Raw genomic sequence first — 23,415 nt, 5'->3', positions numbered from 1 at the left:
GACACTATTGACCATCAAATATTACTGCACAGACTTGAAAACTTATTTGACCTTAAGAACAGCACTAAGCTGGTTTAAATCTTACTTATCAAATCGTAAGGTCTGCTTTGGAGTGCCACAAGGTTCTGTGCTTGAACCAATCCTTTTTACTTTATATATGCTTCCTCTAGGCAACATATCAGAAATCATGGACATCTGTAAATGTCCATTGTTATGTTGGTGATTCACAACTGTATCTATCTATAAAACCAGATGAAACTGATCAGCTATCTAGGCTTTAAACTTGTCTTAAGGACATAAAAGCCTGGATGAGCCGTAATTTCCTGATGTTGAATTCAGACAAAGCTGAAGTTATTGTTCTTGGCCCCAAACACTTCAGAAACCTCTTTTCTAAGGATGTAATTACTCTAGATGGCATTACCTTGGCCTCTAGCACAACTGTCAGGAGCCTCTGACTTTTATTTGAATAATTAGACATATCCTGTCCCAAACAGATACTGAAAAATTAGTACATGCTTTTGTCACTTCCAGGCTGGATTACTGTAACTCCCTATTATTCACTTGCCCCAACAAATCTCTTAGGTCTCTCTAACTGGTGCAGAACGCTGTTGCTCGTGTTCTAATGGGAACCAAAAAAAGAGACCATATTTCTTCTGTTTTAGCTTCTCTGCACTGGCTTCCTGTAAAATCCAGGACTGAATTTAAAATCCTCCTCCTTACATACAAAGCTCTAAATGGTCAGGCTCCATCCTATCTGTCGCAGCTCATAGTTCCTAACCAACCCTCAAGATCACTACACTCTGAAAACGCAGGGTTACTTGTGGTTCCCAAAGTCTCCAAAAGTAGGATGGGAGCTAGAGCCTTCAGCTACCACGCTCCTTTTTAATGGAACCATCTTCCTGTTTCTGTAAGGGAGGCAGACACCGTTTCCACTTTCAAGGGTAGACTTAAGACCTTCCTCTTTGATAAAGCTTATAACTAGGGCTGGCTCAGGTTTCCTGGGCCAGCCCTAGTTAGGCTGACATAGGTTAATCTGCCGGGGGACTTCCTATGATACACTGAGCTCCTTTTTCCTTCTCTTGCTCCCTCCATCTGAAAATGCTCATGTCTCTTTACTGCATTACGCTAACTCCGTTGCCTCTCTGGGCATTACTGCTCCCTTGTTTCCTAGTTTTCTGGGATCCTGGCTGCAGTCTTGGCTGCACTTGATCGTGGTGATAGCTGTGCTGGTGCTGTGATCCTGCCTTTGGCTGTGCTTGTGCTGTGACTGCACTGATACCGTATCCTCGGCTCACCCTGGTGGTGGTCTTGGTTTTGCCATTGCTGTGGTCCTGTCTGAAGCTACACCTATGCTGTAGGTCCTGGTTGCGCTGATGCCGTGATTGTGCTTGACCCAACCTTCTACTGCCATTATTATGAGCCATGCCTCCACTATCAATATACGCATGGGACTCTTATAAACACCCACAATATTATAATAGAGTGCATTTAGTTTTACACCTATTGTTATTGTAATATGACATGTGTCTGTTTCCATTATTGCTGTGCATCTCTCCCCCTCTCTTCCCCTCTCTCTTTCCTTTTTGTCATAACTGTAATTCAATTGTTATTTAAGACATCTATTGCACGTCTGTCCGTCCTGAAGGAGGGATCCATCATCATCCTCTGCCGCTCTTCCTGAGCCCTCCCAATTACAGTGGTTCTTTTTCAGGAGTTTTTCCTTAGGTGACGTGAGGGTCTAAGGGCAGAGGGATGTCATATGCTGGAAAGCCCTCTGAGGCAAACCATGTTTTGAGATAACAGGCTTTATACACAAAACTGACTTGACTTGACCAAAGCAGTACTATGCAGTGCAGTATGGCTTTATTATGTGACAGCCATACAAAGTAGAAAACTAAATATATAATTCATATGCTTTCCAGTAGCCCCATAAACAATATGAAAAAAACTTTATAAAATGATCATGCACAGACTGAAAAGCAACAGTAAATTTGATAGGGAGTACACATGCCTTGGTATCCTCACATTCCACACAGTCTTATCTGTGGTATTCTGATGAGAATGAAAGCCTATGAGACGGACTGTAAATAATATATGAGCTTCACACAAGCCAGCTTCATGTTATAATAGTCTAATATCCTGAGTGACGGACAAGTAACAGGATACTTTTGGATCCACTGCTGGTTCCTTGTTTGACCCCAAACTCCCGCTAACAGTAAACATTCACACAGAATATTAACTAAAGGTATTCTCCAGAGATTAGCCAGAGACCTAATTGCTTGCTCCCTCCACCCAGAGACTTTGAAAAATAAGCTTATAATGTAGAAAGAGAAAGAAAGAGGCAGAGAGTGAGAAGAGAAGGAAGAAAAATAATCTCAAAAATAAACCAAAAATAAAACCATTTCTAAGCCCTTTGGAATCTGAGCAAATTGGTGGACAGACAGGAAAATAGACAGCAATGAGAAACTAAAGGAAAATGACCAAAAATTAGAAAAAAGTAAAAAGTACAAGAAAACTACCTAAAATCTGGGGGGAGAATATATTTATAGATTAATTAATTAACTAATTAATTAAAAATACATAAAAAGGAAATGATCAGAGAAAGTGCTTAAATATAAAATAATTCTGTAACGTATATAAAATAAATCAATTAAATATTTAATGAGGATAATTATATCAATGTAGTTTTTTGGCTTACAACATTTAGGGCTTTCTTGTGGGCGTGTTGGAGGGCCACTGTGATCATAGTGGAGATCTCAGGGGTCTTCAAGGAGTTTCAAGTCACTCAAAGGATCCCTGACAACAATTTCCTAGTTTTCAATTACCATTACTAATTGTTCATTGTGCATACACTAATACTGGTACAAATAGCATTTTGACTTGCACAACAATCCTGTTTTAATGGGTTATGTATCTATACATGTTAGGTAATTCATCGTTCTTCAAATAGACGGGTTCTTTTGCCTAAAACAGCATATATGCAGCTTTTTAAGGAGTACATTAATTGTAAGGAACAAGCCTTCTGTTTCAGGGAGACTCGTGGGTTCTTACAGAATCCATTTTCATTCACATCTTGAGGTGAGAGCTCAAGGGACCTCTTTAAAAATGGCCATACCATTAGGTCCCTCGCAAAACTTTAGCCCAGTTTTGGAACTTTATTTAGCCCCTTCTTGACAAGCTATGCCAACATGGGTTATGGTCAGGGTAGGGTTATTATGGATGCCTTAGGTTGACGAATTAACAATATCTTCGTGCTAGCTTAAACAGCGAGCACAGCTTCATCATGACAGTAATGATGACCTCTAATTATTTTTGACAGGTGGGGCCAGAGGGGAAGGTGGCAATTGTATCAGGGTGACCATGGCCCCCCCTTAGGTGCACCACTGATGCAACGTCTTATACACATTTCCCCAAGATTCACACGATATATTAGATCTGTGGAAATATTGAGATCTTAACTGGAATTTTAAGTTCTGTGGATTTGAGTGTGTTTGAAGTGGTCAGATGAAATTTATTAATAAGCTTTTCCAGGAAGCTGCACTGTCTCACAGGTTATTCTGCAGTCTATCATACATCATAAGGACTTGAAAAGGTTGGCCTATTGTCAATAAAGACTTTCTTCTTCCTGATTAATACGGGATTCACTCTAATTTTCCCATAACTAAACCTTGACTCCTTGCCCACAAAAATAGAGGCTCGGCCCAGCAGCTCTGCTAATTTAGCCTGTATTTAGACTTCTCATCCATCTTGTCAGGATATCTGTCACTGACTGACTCAGTTCGAGTAAGCCGTTCTGACATGAATGGAGGAGCGGCGGCATTGCCAAAGCACTTACGTGCGCGGCAAAACACTGGTGCTTTACAATAACAGCATGAGGCACAGCAGAGAGAGAAAGAACACAAGACTTCACATACTAATTAACGAAATCAACTCTGACCAGATCACAGAAAACAGGAAATAAAGGCACTTAGGTTGAAATGAGCAACACAAAGAAACAAACTGTTAGTGTAATGGATTTTCTCCTCATATCGAGGCTTTTCCAATAAGCACTAAGAGCCGAGCTGCAGCAGCTCACCGCCACACAAACATATAACTGTTGATCACAATGTATTGACTTCTGTCTTACACTCTTCATTGGTAATTCAGGCACCCTTTTAAATCTCCTTCCAGCCTGCCCTTGGGTCCAGGCCCAGACATTAGGCACCGGATGGAGAGAGTGCAGTGGCCCTTTGTGTACACTAACCTCATTCATCCACGAAAATACCACCTCAGCTCTCTGCAGACATTAGAAAGACAGAAAAAGCCGAACCCGAGTCGTAATGCCAGTGGCTTTACATACAGAATTCAACTCAGGCGGTAGGGCTAAATGTAGAGACCAAGGACTGCCAGAGGCCTCAAGTGGAGTCCTTTGTGACCATGCTAGGGGCCCACAATGGAATCCAGTGGTCCTGGCAGAGGTCTCCAAAAGTCCTGAAGGGGGTTCTTGGGTCTCTAGCAGGACCCTTGATGATGAAAATCTAAAGTAGATCAGTATGGGGTGCCTTAACTCTCCATACTGACATAGTTTTTGAGTTATAGCCTACAAACGTACTTTAACAGCATCAGTGAACTCCTGCAATTCAGTTATGGCTTTTAATTTTGGTGTGTCAGCCCATGACTTTCAATGACCCCAACTGACCACCCCCATGATAAATTTCTGGGGGCGTCCCTGTGTTGCATAATATTGCCATTTGATTGATCAGTGTTGCCATAAAAACATCTTCTGGGTTTGAATATTCACTCAGTGTAAACTTACATCTTGACAAGGACACATCTGAACTCAAGGTCCGCTTACAAGTGTTTCCTGGAGCTTTAAAGAGCATCTCCGGGAACATGGAATGCTTTTGAAAGCTCTAGGGGGGAAAAAAAGTCCAATCATATTCAGAATTGTGAAAAGAATATACTGGTCCGTTCTCATTTCAAACTCATAAAATAGTGCTGATGTTAGTGCTTTTGGCATAAGTACGTGATGCTAAAAGGTACTTTTCTTGTGCACATGGAACGCCGCTGGATGGAACCTATTACATAATACCTGGCAGAACGGCATCACGTTAAAACTCTGCCGGTAACGACATAATATAAGCAGTGTGAGGGCGACAACAGGGTAGCCGGGAGTGGTGATGAATGGGTCCCACAAATAATGGACTTTGATGCGGGAGCCCCAGTGCAGAAGTCCCGGCTCAGTATGATGGGATTTATTGCTGTGCCTTACCATGTGGCTCTTTTGCCTAAACCTAACCACCCGTGTCAGGATGTGCGTTTTTTTGACATCTTGGCGTTGGTTGCCATCACAGAAGTGGCATCCCGAAATGTAAACAGCAGGTGCAGAAAGATATATAAAATTGTCAATTGTAGACATGAAAGTCCACTGCAAAGTGGCAACATGTGACAAGTTAGGATGAGAAGGTGTTGAACATAATGCACATATAGATAGATAGATAGATAGATAGATAGATAGATATTACACATAGTTCTATGATCCATGGTTAATATAGAAAATATTGATTACTGCAGCTTTAGTTTAACACTTGGATACCTGAGCAAATCAGATTGATTACTTTAAAAAACATGGGAAGAGGGTGATGAAAAAACTTAACAAGAAATGGGCCACAAATTGGGCAAAGATATCTGGAATTTGTATAAAGAAAAGTTGCAATAAAACAGCCTGAAAAAAGAAGAAAAAAAAACAACAACCAAAAAAACGGGAAGTTTCAAGTGAGTTCTGAAAAGATATTTATCTTAGATTTATTTTTGTATGCTTGTAAAAAGGCATCTGAAGGCAGCACAAGAAAACTGATGTCTAGCCAGGTGTTAAAGGGTTAAGAAAGAAATGAAGGTCTGTAGGTTTGCGTCAATGAGATACATATTTGAACCAAATCTCATTTCCCACAGTGCTTTGGTCTCATTTTATTTTATTCAGTGATTGAAGCACTGCGAGCGAAACTTCATCTCCACTGTTTGGAGTGATGGTAAAAACACGAGCAGTGATCATATCAACTCATCAAACTGCAAAGCTGAACACACAGCGTTGATATCAGCTTGTTTTGTGTTTCGGCTGAAGTGACCCTTTAGATATGGTCCAGTCATTCATTCATTTAATCAGTCACTCAGTTACTGTCCTCTGAGGATCTGACAACACATCAGTCAGTCAGCCTGTTAGTGAAGCATTGGACTGTGTTCAAGAACCAACAGGTGACAGGTAAACACATGGACCACATGCTTTCACACCTCTGTCCCAGTCACTGACTCCACATATGGCAGCTTAACTCTGTGAATGTTACATGCAGCTCTACAGTCTATCAGCCAGTGAAAACAAGATGTACCATCTGAATCCAGTGAATCTGCAGCTGCTGCAGCGTTTTCCTCCCACAGCCTCACACTGTAAGTCAGCTCAGTGATGGAAACTGCTTCTGTTACGGACAGTCTCTCACCAGCAGCCCACCAACTCACACCACTCGATAGTTTACATAAATAATTAATAACTCAGTACTGAAGAGACTGTACTGGCAATCTAACAATATTTCACGCCTCACAGCAAACAAATGATCGCTCTGTAATAATCCATATTCAACAGGAATCCGCAGATATCTCTCTTTAGCTATAAATGTCAACATTCAGTTGAGTGTCTGTGGCTGATACAGCTCAGAAAAAACTCTCCACACAGGCGCAACAACACACACTTATCACACATTTTTAAAAAACATATTTTTATGTAAACAGAAGCTTACCGAATCTCTCCGGTCTGAAAGTCTGTATCAAACTGACCGCCAGCTCTCTCTCTCCCGCTCTGTCTCGTTTACAGCCTCATGCGCGTGGTCTCTCTTCCTGAAGCACACACTCCCTGCATGCATGCGCGCGCGCACACACACACACACACACACACACACACACACACACACACACACACACTTATTGCCAAATATGTGTCAACATGAAAGCCACAATATGACGTTTTAAAATAAATGCAGCATAGCTTATAGTCTTTGGTCTAGTGAAACAAACCCAAGCTAAATTTGCGGTGTACGTCCACAAAACACACACACACACACACACACACACACACACACACATGTCTTATATATGTATGTATGTGTGTGTGTATATATATTTAATCAGTTACAGTTTAATTATGATGATGATTTGCTCATGATGCTCATGATGATTAACTGAATCACGAAATGTTAAATGTTAAGGGTTATATATATATATATATATATATATATATATATATATATATATATATATATATATATATATATGTATATAACCTGTTTTTTGTAGTTGTTGTTTTGGTTTTGTTTTGCTTAAGATGTCATACACAGCATTAAAAAAATTCCATGGAGATGCCGTGCACATTCCATATGGGCATATATGATGAATATTTGTGCTGGTAGCCTACATGCATGCGCAGAATGTGGAGTATAAACAGACGGATGGTAAATTAATGGAAAAAACAACACAGAATGTCTTGTAGAGGTGTTGGGCCTCCTTGTGCTGCTACAACAGCTTTAATGCGTCTCGGCTTTCGACAAATCTCTAAACTCTCTCAGTGTTCGGTAACTGTGGTGAATAACTGTCTGGTTTTTATCATTCTCATGTCTTTCCAGGCATGTTAAAACATAATTTATGAATTAGAGTAGGGTGTGTCGTCTACAGAAATACAGGACATATTGTGTCCCCTATTGATACTGCAACCAGCCATCTCCGTTTGTAATCCCCCATCTGCCCTTGTGGTGGAGATTTGCCCGTAAACTGGTTTGTTTCTGTGCATACTGTTTAGTTTTGCCCGGACTGACTCTTCCCCCCATAAGCTCAAAGGGCAGGTAACCTTGGCATTATTCCACTGGCCGCCATTGGCCATCACTTTCCCAATTTAACAGTATATGCAACCCTGAGCTTTCGCTGTTTTGATTTTAATTTCTGCACGTGCATGCACAGGCTACGTCATCGATCTGCGCATTTTTCTATGACGTGCAACTGGCAATGACAGAGTATATCAGTATATCCCATGGATGTATTATAGTGAAATCGATATATCCAAGCTGTGTTCGAAACCATTTACTCACCCCATTATTCACTATGTAGTGTGTAATACTCGGTTAGTTAATTGGTGAATATATAGGGAATAGCTGAAAGACATTTCGGACACTAATCAGGATTTTTTCCCCCGGAAATACATGACCAAATTGCATTCTGGTATACAGGAGTTAAATGTAGGGTACATCATATGTACACTCAAATTTGCTGTGCATTGTGAGTATTTTATAGTGCACTATATAGTGAATGAAATTAACAGTTGTGTATTCAAAAACTAATACAAATTGGCAAACACACTACGTATATACTTCACTATTTCCACTGCTCAAACAGCTCTGATCTGTCTGCTTACACTGCAGTCACATTGGCAGATATCCGATTCATATCATATTTTTATCCACATATGATTCCATGTGCTTTTTTTTCTGCTGACACGGCCATGAGGCATATGGGAACTGGTCCACATGGGAGAAAAAAATCAGAATAGGGTCACTTGAACCATGTAATGTAATGCAGCCTAATAGGTTGTGCCAAAAATAAACAAATAAATAAACCAAATGGGCTGAAGCCCAACCCCAAAGCAAATTCACACCCCTTGAAAGTTTTAACCAAAAACCAAAAGTAGTTTTTGTTTCAATTATCTGGATCATTAAAGGGTAACTTTGGAGAGCACTGCAGCCAGCGGTGGTGAAACAGGGTGCAATGTAACCAATGGAGACACCATCAACGGAAGTTTTTGCCACTGATGGGCTCAAACTTTTTCTGTGTTTGACAACATTATGAACAGGATCCCTTCAGAGACAGATGTTTGTCATCAAACCCACCAGGATCCATTTAAAATACACAGTGATTTTCATAATCCTAAAACACATTTAATTCAAAGTTAACAGAAGCAAAGAAAAAACCCACAAAAAAACTATCTTGTTTTGATCTGTCATTGTTCTAACAATCACCAACTTTGTTTAGTTGAGATAAACCCTTAGTTTACCCAGTTAGATGTGAAAATATGCTGGTTCTATACACATTTAAATTACCGTTTCTTTAAATGGAGTCTGGTGGGTTTGGCGATGGCAATTTCAGGGCTAATTCTAGTTAAATAAAAAGGATCTTACTCTCAAATAAAAAGGTCCATCTCAATAGGATCCTTTCTATAACATTTTCAGACATGCATAATAGCAATCTGAGCCTGTCAGTGACAAAACAAGCACTTTTAGTAGACGTAACATTGATGGTGCTCATTTGCCCCATAGTGATTCCATTACAGCGTGTTTCGCACTGCAAGCTTAAGTTTTCTCGCTGAATTCTCAACCAGTTTTCCATAAATGTTGCTTGTACTTAAAACAAAACCATGGGGAAAGGGTCCAGAATGGAAAATAAGTTACCCTTTAAATGTTCATTTATTGCCTATACGTATATTTTTGTCTTTTTTAAAAATTTCTTGTATCTACCACTTGAAACAACTGCCAACTGCATTAATTTCATTTTTGGCCACTTTGGCCTTTTGGCCACAACATCACCTGATCACCATCTGTAGCAGCCAGGGAGTTTGTGATGTCCGTGGTGCCTTCAGGTCTTCTGGAAAATATTAGATCAGTCAATCAATTTATTTGTGACATGAAATCATATTGGATACAATTCTTATGTAAAACAACCCTGTCAGTTCTTGTAATGTGTGCATTAAAACAGATGTTACATCAGCTCTGGGAATAAGGACCTCTTCTACAAAACCAGAATTTCCTAGATGTAAACAGGATGTAACAGTATGCACAGAAACAATGAAGAGGTGAGGGCCAGATGATGGATGTGAGCGACCCATTTCACTACATCCATCAGTTCTGCAAAAGTCCCTAACAACAAACCTTCATAGAAAATGACAGAACAGCAAACATGGTAAATAACTATTGATAAAAACAACAAAAATTACAATAAAATTTTCCCCAAAATTAAGCCAATCGTATATTTACCACTGTTGATTAATGCTGTTCATGTTTTTCATATCAACAGATACATACACAGATCTAAAAAAAAAAAAAATAAACCGTCAATATCCTGATATCAGCAAACAAAGTGCCCTTTCACAGTGGTAAAAGTACAGGTTTAAATCATGACATTAAATTAGTTTCTGAGTGTCTCACTCAGGGTGTTGATATCTGCTACTTCAACTTAGTGCTTTTCAAGACCATTTCAAAATCATTTTAAACCAAACTTTTGAGTTTTTCTTGGACAAATTATCTTTGTCTTATCAAGCATTGCAGGTCAGCATTAAAGGTAAGCATTATTATATGCAGTCCTGTGTATGTGGTAAAGTGGTAGGTTTTATTAAGGGATATGGTTTTTAGAATGAGTCTTGTTAGTCTTCATTTTGCCAACGGGTAAGTGCAAGTATAAAGTATTAAGCTAAATGGTCGGTTTAACGATTTGTCAGATTACATGTGGACTTTTACGCTGAAGATCTTGTCTCATTTTGATGACAACCTTGAGGTCGTATGCCTTCACAAACCCGTCAAGTTGCAGATATAATTTACATTCATGTATATTCACCTGCAGAAAAACCTACATAATCTAAAACATGAATGCTTCACAAATATTTAACCCAGCAGCACAGAAGATCTTAACAATCAGCACAGATTCAAGATGGACATCCAAGATGATTGTCACATATGAGCACAGACTTGAATCAAGGCGGACATTTAGGCCAAATTAGAGGACATTCCTTCAAGGCCTTCTTGAGGTCACAGTGACCTTTGACCACTAAAATCTGATAAGTTCATCCTTGGGTCCAAGTGGACATTTGTGCCAAATTTAAAAAAAAAAACAAAAAAACAAAAAAAAACTCATAGTGTGATATAAGGTTACAATGACCTTGACCATTGACCACCAAAATCTAATCAGTTTATCGTTGTCAAAATGGACGTTTGCGTCAAATTTGGCGAAATTCCCCCCCAGCATTCTTAAGAAAACACATTTACGAGGCATTAGCCAGAAAAGCTATCGGTTCAAGTCGGGTCAGCCTCGCCCTGATGCCAGCTCTCCTCTCTCTCTTCATCCAGTGCTTTTAGTTTTGTTTCTTACCTCTGGTCTGACTGGCTGCTCAGCATATACCATTGGTGGAGATCCTCTCGCGGTCTGCTGCATTCAGTCGAAACCCCACACAACTTTTCCCGATGTTGACAAGAGCTTCTCAATCGGAAAAAAAACATTGTGCTTCAGCAGAAGGGGCCATGGAGTTGAGAAAAAAGGAAAAATATAGCAAAAAGTAGCAAGAATTTGAGGAGCTAATGGCTGCTGCATCTACAAAGTACATTCAAAATAAAACAAATTAAGCTCTTATTATAAAGTTGTCAGTTGGCACCTATGAAGAGTCCTAAAAGACACAAGACACTCAGTTAATACACCAACTTACACAACAAAATTAGAGTTTATAAATCTTTATTACCAAAAAGCTTTTGGATGTAATAATAATATCAGCCTCAGTCTATACTGAATCACACTAATAGCCTTTAACAGTAGTCACATCACACATAGCAGTCAGCGACGGTCATAAAGTGAACTAAAGTTATTCCAGTTACAGCAGGAAATGTCTGTGACGTCAGCTCCACTCCACCTTCTGCTTTCACTTCCCTCATGTGACGCTGCAGCGTCCCACAGCTATGTGGTATCCTTTTTAATCATCTAGTGCTGAGACCCACACACAGAGGACACCAAGTGTTACGAAAATCAGCCTGTTGGTCCACTGAGCAGAAAGCGGCCGAGTCAGGCTGAGGATTTCAGCACTGTTGCTCTTAACATCGGGGAGGAAATCTGACCAATAGGAAGAATCGCCCCAAAGACTGGTGTGTAATGGGACAGTAACACAGGGGAACAGACTGACACACAGGGAGACAGCAGAACAGGCAGAGACAAGAAGACATGCAGACAGACAGGAAGGACACACACTTTTCAAAAAGCCAATAACATACACACACAAGTGCGTGTGTTGTTTCCACAAAAAAAAATATTGTTTGTGGGGGTTCAATATGTTTTTCTACTGACGTCAGCCAACTGAAACTGACTGACGCACACACACACACACGCACACGCACACGCACACACACACACACACACACACACACACACACGGCCTGAGGGAACTAATAATGCAGAGATGCCTTAAGTGCAGACATAAAGAAGGCAACACACACCGACCCAGAAACAGGCCGACAGGTTGCAGCACAGACAGCATCAGCCTACAGTGTATCACATGTTACGTCAGCTGCTAACATCATCTCACTACTAGAATATTTAAAATATATTTTTCTTAAATCTACAAATCTTGGAACCTTTTTTTAACCAGTTTACACGAACTGACCTTAATTAGTTTTTTTTTTTTTTTGGTATCAAACATTTTCAAGGTGAAGCTCCAGAAGATATTTTTTTAAAAGTATCTCATTTTTGCCAAGTTTATATACTCTACTGTCATGTAAAAATGTTACAGGTAAAATAATTTAGCTGGTTGCATATTGACACGTGCTTTTTGTTTAAAAATAAGCAGAAATTAGTGATGGATCCTCATTTCATAACTCCAGTGTTACATCTTCTTCCTCCTCATCATCATTCTAGTGCGTTTAGGAATGTCTCCACTGTCACTTGTTTTGCATTTACAAACAGCAGTACAGACAAAAGGTCAGTTCATCAGCATAATTAGCATGAAATTGTTTTTTTCTCCCATTAACGTCATCATCTGTCTCCCATGTGTACTTTATTCATTTCTTCTTCCTCTTCCTCTTCTCTCTGTTCAGTGCGATTCTAAGTAAACACCAAGTGTTAACTCCTCCAACAGTCACCTGTCAGTGATGACGACAGCGATACAGAAATCATTCATGTGTCTCTGGTAAAATCTCAACCTGTGGTTTTGAGTTTCAGACGGGAATATGAGATTCAAGATAAGATTCAGTCTTAACTTAGTTTTGTATTATGTGCACCTGTTCGTGGGATTCAGGCACATTTCAGTTAACCCTTTGAAACCTGATGGCTTGATTTCTTTGAAAAACATGGAAAGAAGGCGATGAGCAGTTTAACAAGAAATTATCCAAAAATTTGCACAAAAAAAAAAGAAAATTACCTGGAATTAGGAAAAAAAAAAGAATAAAAGTGAGAGAACAAATACAAAAATGACCTAACAATAATACATGTAATAATCTATTTTTTATAATAATTATTATAATTGTTATATATATACTTTTCTTGATTTTGTCCAAGTCATTTTTTGAATGAAACTCTTTTTTTCATTTTAGGTCATTTCCTTGTCACCTTTTAGTAATTCTTTGCAATTTGCTGGACAATTTACACCAAGTTGCTGATAACTTTTTTCCCCTCAATTAAAAGAAAAACTGTTTCAAAGGTTTAAATGTTGCGAAAGGCGTCTGAACACTGTGCAAGAAAACTGATGTGGATCCAGGTTTTAAACGGTTAACTGTGAGAGTGTGAAAGATTAAACATTGCCTTGTATTCTCTCTCTTTAGAGAATGCTCATTTTGAAAATGTTTCTTTGTCAGACCTGGTCAGACTGCATTTTTTTATATTAAACAGGGAATCCACAATTGAAATAAAAAACAACAAAAAACAGCTAATTTCTCGTACACTGATTTTATGCTCAAGCCAGAATTATTTGACATTTAATGTGTCTGAAATGTGTGACCAGGTGATACACTTGATACACGGCGTCTGCAGTATCAAAAACTTAAATTAAATGCTGTAAAAACTCTTCAAGATTATTTTTAACCAATTAAATTAACTGATGATCGATTAATCGGTCATTAAGAATTTAATCAAACGTGAAATTTAATCAAAGGATTGACTATGCAATGCTGTCAAAGCAATATGTGGTGAACTTTGATTGAGGTAAAACACATTTGGTATTATTTGAAATAAACAACATTTTTATGTTTGTTTGTTCTTTCAAATAACGATTAACGAATAACGATTAATTGATCATTAATTTTTACCAATAGTCAATTTAGGAAAGTGCTTATGATCTGGACCCCTATTTTTAACCAAATTTTAAAATGATTTTTGCAAAAATCATCATTTTCTGATTCAAGTATTGCAGTTAAGTTTGTTGTCCCGTGCAGAGATACGTTTTATTTAGGAATATAAATGTTAGAGTGAGTTGGATAAGTCTACATCTTTTCAACAGGTAAGTGCAAGAATCAAGTAAAAACACAGTATGAGGTTCAGTGGTTCGTTTGAAGGTTTGCAATATCAGAAATGTTGACTTTAACACAAAAAACTGTGACTTATTTTGATAAAAACAAATTTACCTGAATGATCTATGTCAAATGTTGAAAAAAAACAACTTTTTAGAGTGGAACACATGGAAGACAATGAACATATTATACTATGATTAAAGTATCTGTTGGGATTACCAACAGAAGTGGGAAATATCTGGTATTTCTGGCCAGTTTTCTTGGTCATTTTGTGTTCCTCAATCTGCATGTGAGATTCCACTGTTCGAATTCCCATCATGACAAGGAAAATGAATGTATTAAATTATTAAATTATTATGTTATTATGTATTCAATTATTTAACAAAAAACAAGATGTTACCAATTATTTGGAGATTTTACGACACAATGTCAGAAAAAAAAAGAAAATCCAACTTCCCTCGTCTGAGCATTTTTAAGACTTTTGAATGATTCATTTAAGTCAATTTCATACCAATTGAGGCCTTATTTTTAGGTTAATGACTTCAATGCCTTTTAAGACTTTTTAAGGGTACACGGGAACCCTGAGTGCAAGACATGAAGAAATCAGCAACTTCCTGGTAACACCAACTGGACACATTAAATATCAAAATCAAATTAGGTCTCTGCTGTTTGTTTTTTTTAACCTATCTTTTATGTAAAATTGAAATTTTTTTAAAACAAGCTGTTATATTCTTTTTTGTCGCACTACAAATATATTTGGAAATAAGGAATTGTGTTATGATTTTGATTATGAAAAGAAAAAATGATTGTTGTCCAACAGAATAGAGCGTATACGTGTGTAAAATATGAGCATGGTGCACCAAAGTCTGAGATTCACCAGAGACACTTAGACCTGAAGAGAAGAAAATCATCGGAAAAACAAATGAACAATCTACCAAACACTTGGTGCATTCACTTATTTTAAAACTCTGAACTTTTGCCAAGACTAACTCATTCATGCAAACTCTAACAATCCAGATCACAGCGCGTCTGGAGTCAGCCTGAATCTCTCCCTGTTGTGCAGTGCTTACAACTGTCTGGCTAACTTAGCGTGCAGCAGAGCACCCTACCAAAACACAGTGGCTTACCCACCGCTCTGTGTGTGTGTGTGTGTGTGTGTGTGTGTGTGTGCATGTGTGTGTGTGAATTAAGTCCAGCTCAATGGTTAGCGAAGCCACAACCAACCCCCTCAAGGACAATTCCTCAGTGTCTGTATATATCATTGTGTGTGTGTGAGTTTGTGTTTGTGAAACTAGTGTTGGCTCGGGCTGAGCAACATTTCCAGTAAAGTGTCAGAGTGTTGCATGCTGGGACAGAATCTAAAGATGGAGGGAGAAGGACTGTAATTTAACTGGGAGGAGCCCCTCCATCTCTGTCCTGTTTATCTACCCGTCCTCCCGTCACTCCGTCCATCTCTATATCTGTCCACCGCTCGCCATCCCAGCATCCCTCACTTTCTTCTCACTCTCTCTTTACCTCATTTGTCCTTCACTTGCTTTGACTCTCTTTGCTTTCCTCCCTTAGTTTTCCTTCCTTTCCTTTGTTCCTTTTTTTTCCCCAGTGTTGGTTCTAGATAACAGAGGGGAGGAGGACAGAAAAAAGGAGGAGAAATTTGATACATTCAGTCGCTCTGGTGCTTCTGGTCGCCTTCACTTTAGTTCAATCACTCCTCCCGGTGATGACTAATTCCTGGCCTATGGTTTTCCAGAATCCGTGGCGTCCAGGTAAACATTAGCAGGGCCGGACAGCATGTTGGTCAGCAGTCAAAGAGTTCCAGCTCATAGACTGAGCCCATTCTTCTGGTCCACATCTATGCATGGTAGCACTTGTCCTCTGTTCCCGCAGGCTTTAAGTGTTATGGATTTGCAGACATCTCAGCTCCCATTTCTGTGTATGTTAAAAGTTGCACTCTCTAACAAAACATCCACCGTTCATTTTTCAAACAGCAATCGCAATGTTTAAAAAAAAAAAAAAAAATCTTTTGGTTGCTCCTTTGTCCAAAAAAACAAAAACATCCTGTGGGCTCTGGCTGTTTACTGGATCACAGAAAACATGGTGATAATAAAACAGCAGAGGCCCATGAAATCCAGCAGAGACCATCTTTAGTGTTGTGGGGTTTTAAATCATTAAAAAGACCATCAATGACTGAGCTAAAATCTGTTTCACTCCCCCCCTTGGAGACAATAAGCTTGTGATGAAAAACTGCAAGGGGAAATTCAGTTCAGATCCAGGATTTGAGGCGTGATGTGATTGTTTGGGTGCAGCTGCTTTGCTTCAGGAAGCTTTCTGATGGACTGTTTTAATGAACTGTATTGGCAGGTGGCGTAACAGGTTTGGTTGTTTATATAAAAAAAATGTTTGTTCCCAAATATACAAGCTGAGCTCCTTTATGTAGACATATGTATACACGTGGATTTGCTTTCCAGGATTTTGTTTTGTTTCCAGTTGATGTTTTCTTCCAGAGTCATAACATTTCTCCACAATACAGACAGCTCAGTCCAGAGACTGATTGCTTGCGTCTGAGGGTTTGGACTCAGCATGTGCAGCTACAGTATTTCTGTCTTTAGACATAGCCACACCCATAGACGTGCATTAGTGTCAGCGTTTAGACGCAGCCATACTCATACCACACAGTCTGGGGGTCGTTGTTGGGGTCGGGGGAAGCTGGCGTGCTTTTTGGGCGCTCTGCAGAGGCACATCTCAATCTCTCACTTTCTTTCTTTAAGTGGGAGGAGTCACCTGACCGCCCCTCCCTCGCCACCTCCCCATGATGCTCTGAGGTGTCGTCAGGCCGTGTGGCAGGCATGGCCCTGACGGGGGTTACCATGGCGACCTCTCCTCGGTGGTGGTAGGAGGAGGACGCGGTGGGGCCGTTCCGAGAGACAGGAGTCCTCCCTCTGTCTCTTTCTCTCTCTGCATATCTCTCTGTCTGCAGGTTGAGAGATGACGAGTGGTGAATAGGCGGGTTTAGCAAGCTGTTATCTCCATGGTGATTGGTCGGACCAGCTAGCCGGGCCGAGAGCGGCCTTTCTCTCCCACTGGCCCCTCCCCCTTGTCTCCGAACAACTACGTCTGATTGGCCTTCATTTCCTCGGAAACTGTCTGGTCCGTTAGAGCGCAGCAAATCGGCTGAGGCTAGGCTGAAAGCTCTGCTCAGTGATTGGCTGCTTCTCTGGGTGACAGTTTGGCCCGAGGCTGGGGACTGGCCGACAGGCTGGCGAGGCGAGGGCTTGACACTCTGGCCCGGCCTCTGGCTGGGTGACTGTACAGTGGGTGTGACATAGCTGGTGGGAGTCACCTGATCTCTGCTTGCTGGAGCTGAAAGGGCGGGACTTCTGGTGAAGTAGTCAGTCATCAAGTCCTCCCTGCTTCCTGTGGACACCTGGACAAAGCAAAAAAAAAACAATAATTACAAAGAACAGGGTTCCTGCAACTTAATGTAAGTTAGATTTAAGACTTTTTAAAAGGATTTTTAATGCCACTCAGAATGAAGTTTAAGGCCAATTTTCTAAAAAACAGGAATGAAGAAGGACAATTTTATTTTGCCCAAATGTTTTTTTTTTGTAATATAAAACATGATGGGTTTTTTTGTAAGGTAAAAAAGTTAGATCAGCTACAACAAAGGAAAAAGTAACTCTTTTTAGAGTGGAACACATGGAAGACAATGGATATATTATATTATAAGTATCTACTGGGTTTACCAACAGAAATGGGAAACATCTGGCATTTATGGCCACTTTTCTTAGTGCTTTTGAGTTTCTCACTCTGCATGTGAGATTCTACTGTTTGAATTCCCATCATGACGTATGAAGTAAACACCACGCGCCTGTGCAGTGGTGACATCACCGTTCTCAAAGGATCCACGCATTGCCACTTTACACGGTGTGGCGTTTTAAAAAGATTACACTCTGGAACCCAGCTTCAAAAGTTTGCATTTTGAGGCCCCTAAAACTCTGCTGTCATGTGAACGAAAGGCCAACCACAACAAAAGTTTTAACATTTCATGCAAGAACAGCTGCTGTGTGAACGGCCCATAATTTGGGTCAATGATTTAGCGCTGCTTTGGTGGAGATAGACAATAATTAATGGCAGAGCATCACTGCGTCTTGCCAGTTAAGGAGCTGAAATTAGCGTGTTCATCTGGGTGTTGTGTTTCCATCACTGCCAACCAAAGTCAGAGGCAACTATTTCCTGTTAGTACTGCAGAGTCAACTAACTCGAGTATGAATGGCCACACTTTCCCATTGCATTAAACGCCACATATAAGTGGATGTTAGCTGTTTTTTTTGTGCTGTGGGAAAGAGGCTTAAGACAGATTTTAACAAATTTTGACCAAAATTTCAACTTTCTGTTACTGGCTTTTGTATGAAAGCGGTTTCAAAATAAAAATCTTCGACAGAATTAATTTGCAAGTGTCCAGGTTACACTAAAATATCTGCTGTTGGTCTATTGCTGTGATACCTTTGATGTTAGGGTGGGGATCAGTATTTATATCAATTTATTATATTGATTTAAACTTGCTGTCATTATTGGAATCATCATGGCTTTAGTATTGCATGGTCATAGGAATGTGTGCTGTTCAGAGGCAAATATGAAGACCTCTCCCTCTCTGCGGGACCACCAATAAGAATTATTATGGGTGTTGCAGCTCTTTTAGTAAAACAGTATACTTGTTTGAACTGAACAGATGCGTGATGAGTGAGATTTTCAGTGACTTCAAGTAACATTCTCACACCTATTTCACATGCCTGGCTGAGTCAGAGCATACACAGAAATGAAACATCTGATTTGTAGGCAGGAGTCTGCCTCACAACAGTTAGATTAGATGTGAAAAGAAGTACTTTCATTAATATGAACAATGACTAACAATGACTCTTTGCTCAGGAAGACCCTTCACTTCACGTGCCAGCAGTGTGATCACTTGCAGATTAAAGTGCATTTATTCATAAAGAATAAAGGTCTGCATACCTTGAATGTGTAACTCCGAGATGAGATAAGAAACTCTCTCATTATTAGTATGAGGTGTTAGATGTAGGCTGCAAAATAACTCAGCGGGTTCAGAGAAAATAAAGTCATTTTCTTCTAAGTTTGACTTCATCAACATAACAGAAATTGCGTGCTTTTCAAATTTCAATTATCCAGACACAAGACACCTATACTACACTGCGCAGTCAAAACAGACCTTCCTCAGTTGGAGAAGTTTAAAACTTCTGTGATGACCTCAATGTTCAGTGGTTAAAATGTTAAAATTTGCATTTTTACTGTTTTTATGTTGCTTTTATTTCCTTAACATGGAAGTGCTTTTATTTTGAAGAGACAATGGACAGGCAGAAAAACGCAGAAATTAGTAGTAGGAAAACAATGAAGTAACGTTAAGACAAATACAAAGAAAAATCTAAGTAAAAAAATTTGAACAGGGAGAGTTTAGCTTCAGTCGAGTGGGCAACAAGATATGGATTGAATTTATTTGTCTAACTGTCTTGTAATTTAGAGTTTTTGTGTATTTTTATTACCTAAAGCTGTCATTAGAGCAGAGATTAATGTATTTGCTTTCTGTTTATTTAATTTCCATATAGCTCTTATGCTGGTCAGTGAAGTTCATCAAAGAAAATAAAACTACATTTGACCATTAGTCCAGGCTTGTTATTATTTTGACTGGTACGCTGCAACATCAGATATAAGCCTGTCCCAATTAAATGTCCAGCCCCTTTTACTAGCCAGGTGTAGCTGCACATTTTGACAAATAAAGGCCTGTCTCAATTAGGCTCGATTACCATATAGTTCATTTTTAAAGTTCTTTGGCTACCTGCTAGAACTAAAATTAATTAGCTGCTTAGATCTGCATACAAATATAGATGTTTCAGCTTTTGTCAAAATCAACATGTTACAGACATGGTAAAGTTAAGATGAGGAGAATCCTACACTAAAGATAGTGTAAGATAAATTTTGTGTGAAAGGAAATAAAGGCCCGTAAAGGCCTTTTCCATATAGCAGCTTGTCCCAAATATAAGCCTTTTGAGTTCAGTGGTTTAAGCAAATATTAGCACGGTTATTAACTAAAGTTTTACTGTATGCTAAAAAAAAGTCGAGCTACAACATTCTTAGAATACACAGACATTCAACTGAAAAATAGACATGAAAAAGACACAGACGGATCATTATCAGGACATATTTCAATGTCAATCATTTGTGATGAGTACAGAGCATTTTAAATAGTTTGTGGAGTTAAAGCAATACTTTGCTTAGGTTGTATCAAAACAATGTGGGTAGTATAAACTTCCCTCCATCTAACCAGTGCCCAGATCTCACTGTTTCCCCACATAGCCATACTCCACCAGACGATGTGTCTTTCATTTAAACTACATCCAATCAAACAGTAAAACTAAGCAGCACTGATCAAATAATAAAAGATTGTGTTACTGCACTGCCTCTTTCTTCCCCGAAATAGTTTCAAAAACACATTTTAGTGCCCTGTTTAGCTATAAAAGCGAGAGTTTGTCAACAGGAAGTGGGCACCGTAGTGCTTTCTGTACCGCAAAAAAAAGAAAATGAAAAAATTGAAATAAAACTGTAAAACTAAGCAGCTCTGACTGAGTAGAAACCAAGATTTTATTCCTAAGTTGCATTTCTCTCACATCAAATATGTTCAGAATTATATTTTAGCCTACTGTTCAACTGTAATATGAGATTCTTTGATACCAGTTGGCCGCCATTGTGTCAAACAGACAAGTTCACATTGTCACCTACCGGCAGGAGCCTTTGTTGGTCCACTGAGGCGCAGTGCATTCGGGTAGTTGTAGGTTTTCTACCTCTTAAGCAAAAACAATTGCTACAGCCATTTTCCTCTGCTTTCTCTGGTCATTAAGCACCAATTTTAAAAAAAAGCATTGCTTCTGTCTAGTAGTGCTTCTATAATACATAGCTCTGGATTTTTACCACACAGTCTCAAGCTGTGAACCAACATGACGAAAACTGTACTCTGTCTCTATTATTGTCCATCCTAAAAATAGCCACACAGCCTGTCCCTGAAAGGTCTCCACAGCCAGACCTGCATAGTAATACTGCAATTTCTTAACTCAGGAACAATGATTCACCGGTTCAACACTGACCAAACACCGAAAAATGACTGTTTATCTGTCTGCATAATTTACAACATCCTGTCATTTCAGTTTTCATTATTGTTGACACATGAACACCCGGTACAGAAGGTCAATCGAGGAGTATTGCATTAGTTTCAGTTTTATTCTCATGGCTGTAAAGTTAGTCTTTACTTTTGATGAATGCCTGGCTGTAGGTCAGAACCAAATGGCAGCAGGTTTCTGGGGCTTGAGGCTCTGATGAGAACTAAACAAAAGCTTGCATCCATCATTTTTTTTTTTTAATTTCTGCCTTCAATCTGCAGGCCAAATTATCAATCCAAAGAAGTCACATTTACTCAAACGGCAGTAAGCAAAATGATCAATAGCTGCTCTATTCATCATCTGACCAGTGAATCCTTTAGCCATTACCTTCACGAGTTTGAGATCAGAAATGAGTGACAGCATAAAAGACACCTTGATTACATTTTTCCCATCTAAAAGCATACATTATTCAAAGAATGTTAATATTGTATAAGTTTCCAGCAGCTGATCTGAAGTCTTGATGTGTTTAAAGCTGATTCAGAATGATTCCATTACCTAAAAACTCAATTCCTCTAGTTTTGTTCATGGTTTTTCCTTGGTGGATGACGAGTCCAAAACTGATTCCAGTTGGGCTAAAAAACCACCATCAAATGCAATAAATCTGTGAGTCACATAAAAACAAACCCACATTCTTCTATTTTCTTCTTAAGGTGAGTCATTTCTCATTTTTCAACATTTCCTCCAACTCCCTCTGATTATATTCCTCAACTTGGCATTTAAGATACTCCTCTGAAATTCCATGAACCACAAGAACTCTGTTTAATGACTTTTCTTGTGTCATTGGTGAGTGTTTGGTACTTTCTGTGAGGCAGCTGTCTTACACCCACCACTTTAACTGCTGTAAAATTGTGTATCTGGTCTGGGGACCTCTCTCACTGTGTGGCATAGGACCCCTGTTTTAGAGACATGACCAAAGATATCACCACGTTTCTTTCACAATGGTTATCTTTCGTCTGAGACTGCCCAAAATCACACAGTGTATACCGGACTTTAGAGATAAGATGAGGATCTGGAGTAGACCCGCTTCTCCTTGGCGTTGAAAGGGGCTATTTGAGGTTGGGGCATATAATCAGGATGCCTCCTGGAGGCCTCCCTTAAAAGGTTTTCCAGGCATGTCTGATCAGAGGAAGACACTGAGGCTGACTCAGAACACACTCGAGGGATCATATATCTAATTTGGCCTGGGAAAACCTTGGGGAACCCCCAGCAGAAGCTAAAAAACCTTAACTGTGGATAAGAACGTTTTGAATACCCAACTACCACTGCAGCCCAGACCCAGACATTTGTATTGATGACCACAAGAGCTAACTGTTTTTCTTATGTGAGTACATGCATATTAGCATCTTTTACACTATATGCATGTCTTTCTTACCATAGGAGGTGACTGCAGGTTGCTCTCTTGCAGAAACTCTTCCAGTGTCACCATCTCACTTCCAGGAGAGGATGGACGGGTCTTACTCCTCACCCCGCCTCCGCGCTGTGGTTGGGCCCGCTGAGGCGTGTGGTCGTATGGAAGGGTGGAACTACGTGACAGACTCTGTTGTAATTGGCTGAGACCAATGACATCATCACTGGAGAGGCTGGCTGAGCGAACCTGGCGATCTGATGTGTCTAAAAAGATTAAAAATGTCATGTCATTACCAACTGAAACTGGGTATCAACTGATTACTGCAGGGTTTTTAGGACAGAATACTGTGTGTAAAACCTGTGCAAACTGTGTAAAGACTTAGTCATGTCAGTCTATTATCAATTCAATAATACATTTTACTTAGTTAATTGGTATGATGTGTGTGTACCTCTGCAGTTGACGGGTGAGTTTGAGCTGGAGGTGTTGTGGCTGTAGTCTGCTGACCCTGGGCGACCTCCCGTGTTGCCATGTTGACCAAACACAGAGTCAGAGGTGTTGTGGCGGGAGTCTTCATCAAATAAGAGCC

The 23,415-nt window shown here is 39.6% G+C and overlaps 2 protein-coding genes across 3 annotated transcripts in view; both read right to left on the bottom strand.

Annotated features, from left to right (window-relative positions):
* gpr68 (G protein-coupled receptor 68) overlaps positions 1-6,872 on the bottom strand; it is a 29,996-nt gene extending 23,124 nt beyond the window's left edge. The window contains exon 1 of the mRNA XM_042500213.2: positions 6,768-6,872. The gene's annotated coding sequence lies outside the window, so the exon portion shown is untranslated. The remainder of the gene's footprint in view (positions 1-6,767) is intronic.
* A 4,616-nt stretch (positions 6,873-11,488) lies between these two features.
* ccdc88c (coiled-coil and HOOK domain protein 88C) overlaps positions 11,489-23,415 on the bottom strand; it is a 69,858-nt gene continuing 57,931 nt past the window's right edge. For both annotated transcript variants that reach the window (XM_042500373.2, XM_042500374.2), the window contains exons 29-31: positions 23,278-23,415; positions 22,854-23,092; positions 11,489-17,682 (exon numbers count right to left, since the gene is read on the bottom strand). In XM_042500373.2, coding sequence (XP_042356307.2) covers positions 16,906-17,682; positions 22,854-23,092; positions 23,278-23,415 — 1,154 coding nt within the window. In that variant the 3' untranslated portion in view covers positions 11,489-16,905. The remainder of the gene's footprint in view (positions 17,683-22,853; positions 23,093-23,277) is intronic.

Source organism: Plectropomus leopardus, chromosome 14 (assembly GCF_026936395.1).
Source record: "Plectropomus leopardus strain MGB_pleo_1.0 chromosome 14, ASM2693639v1, whole genome shotgun sequence".
Taxonomy (NCBI): Eukaryota; Metazoa; Chordata; class Actinopteri; order Perciformes; family Serranidae; genus Plectropomus; species Plectropomus leopardus.
The sequence above is the reverse complement of the archived record's forward strand: the minus strand, read 5'-3'. Positions and strand labels throughout refer to the sequence as shown.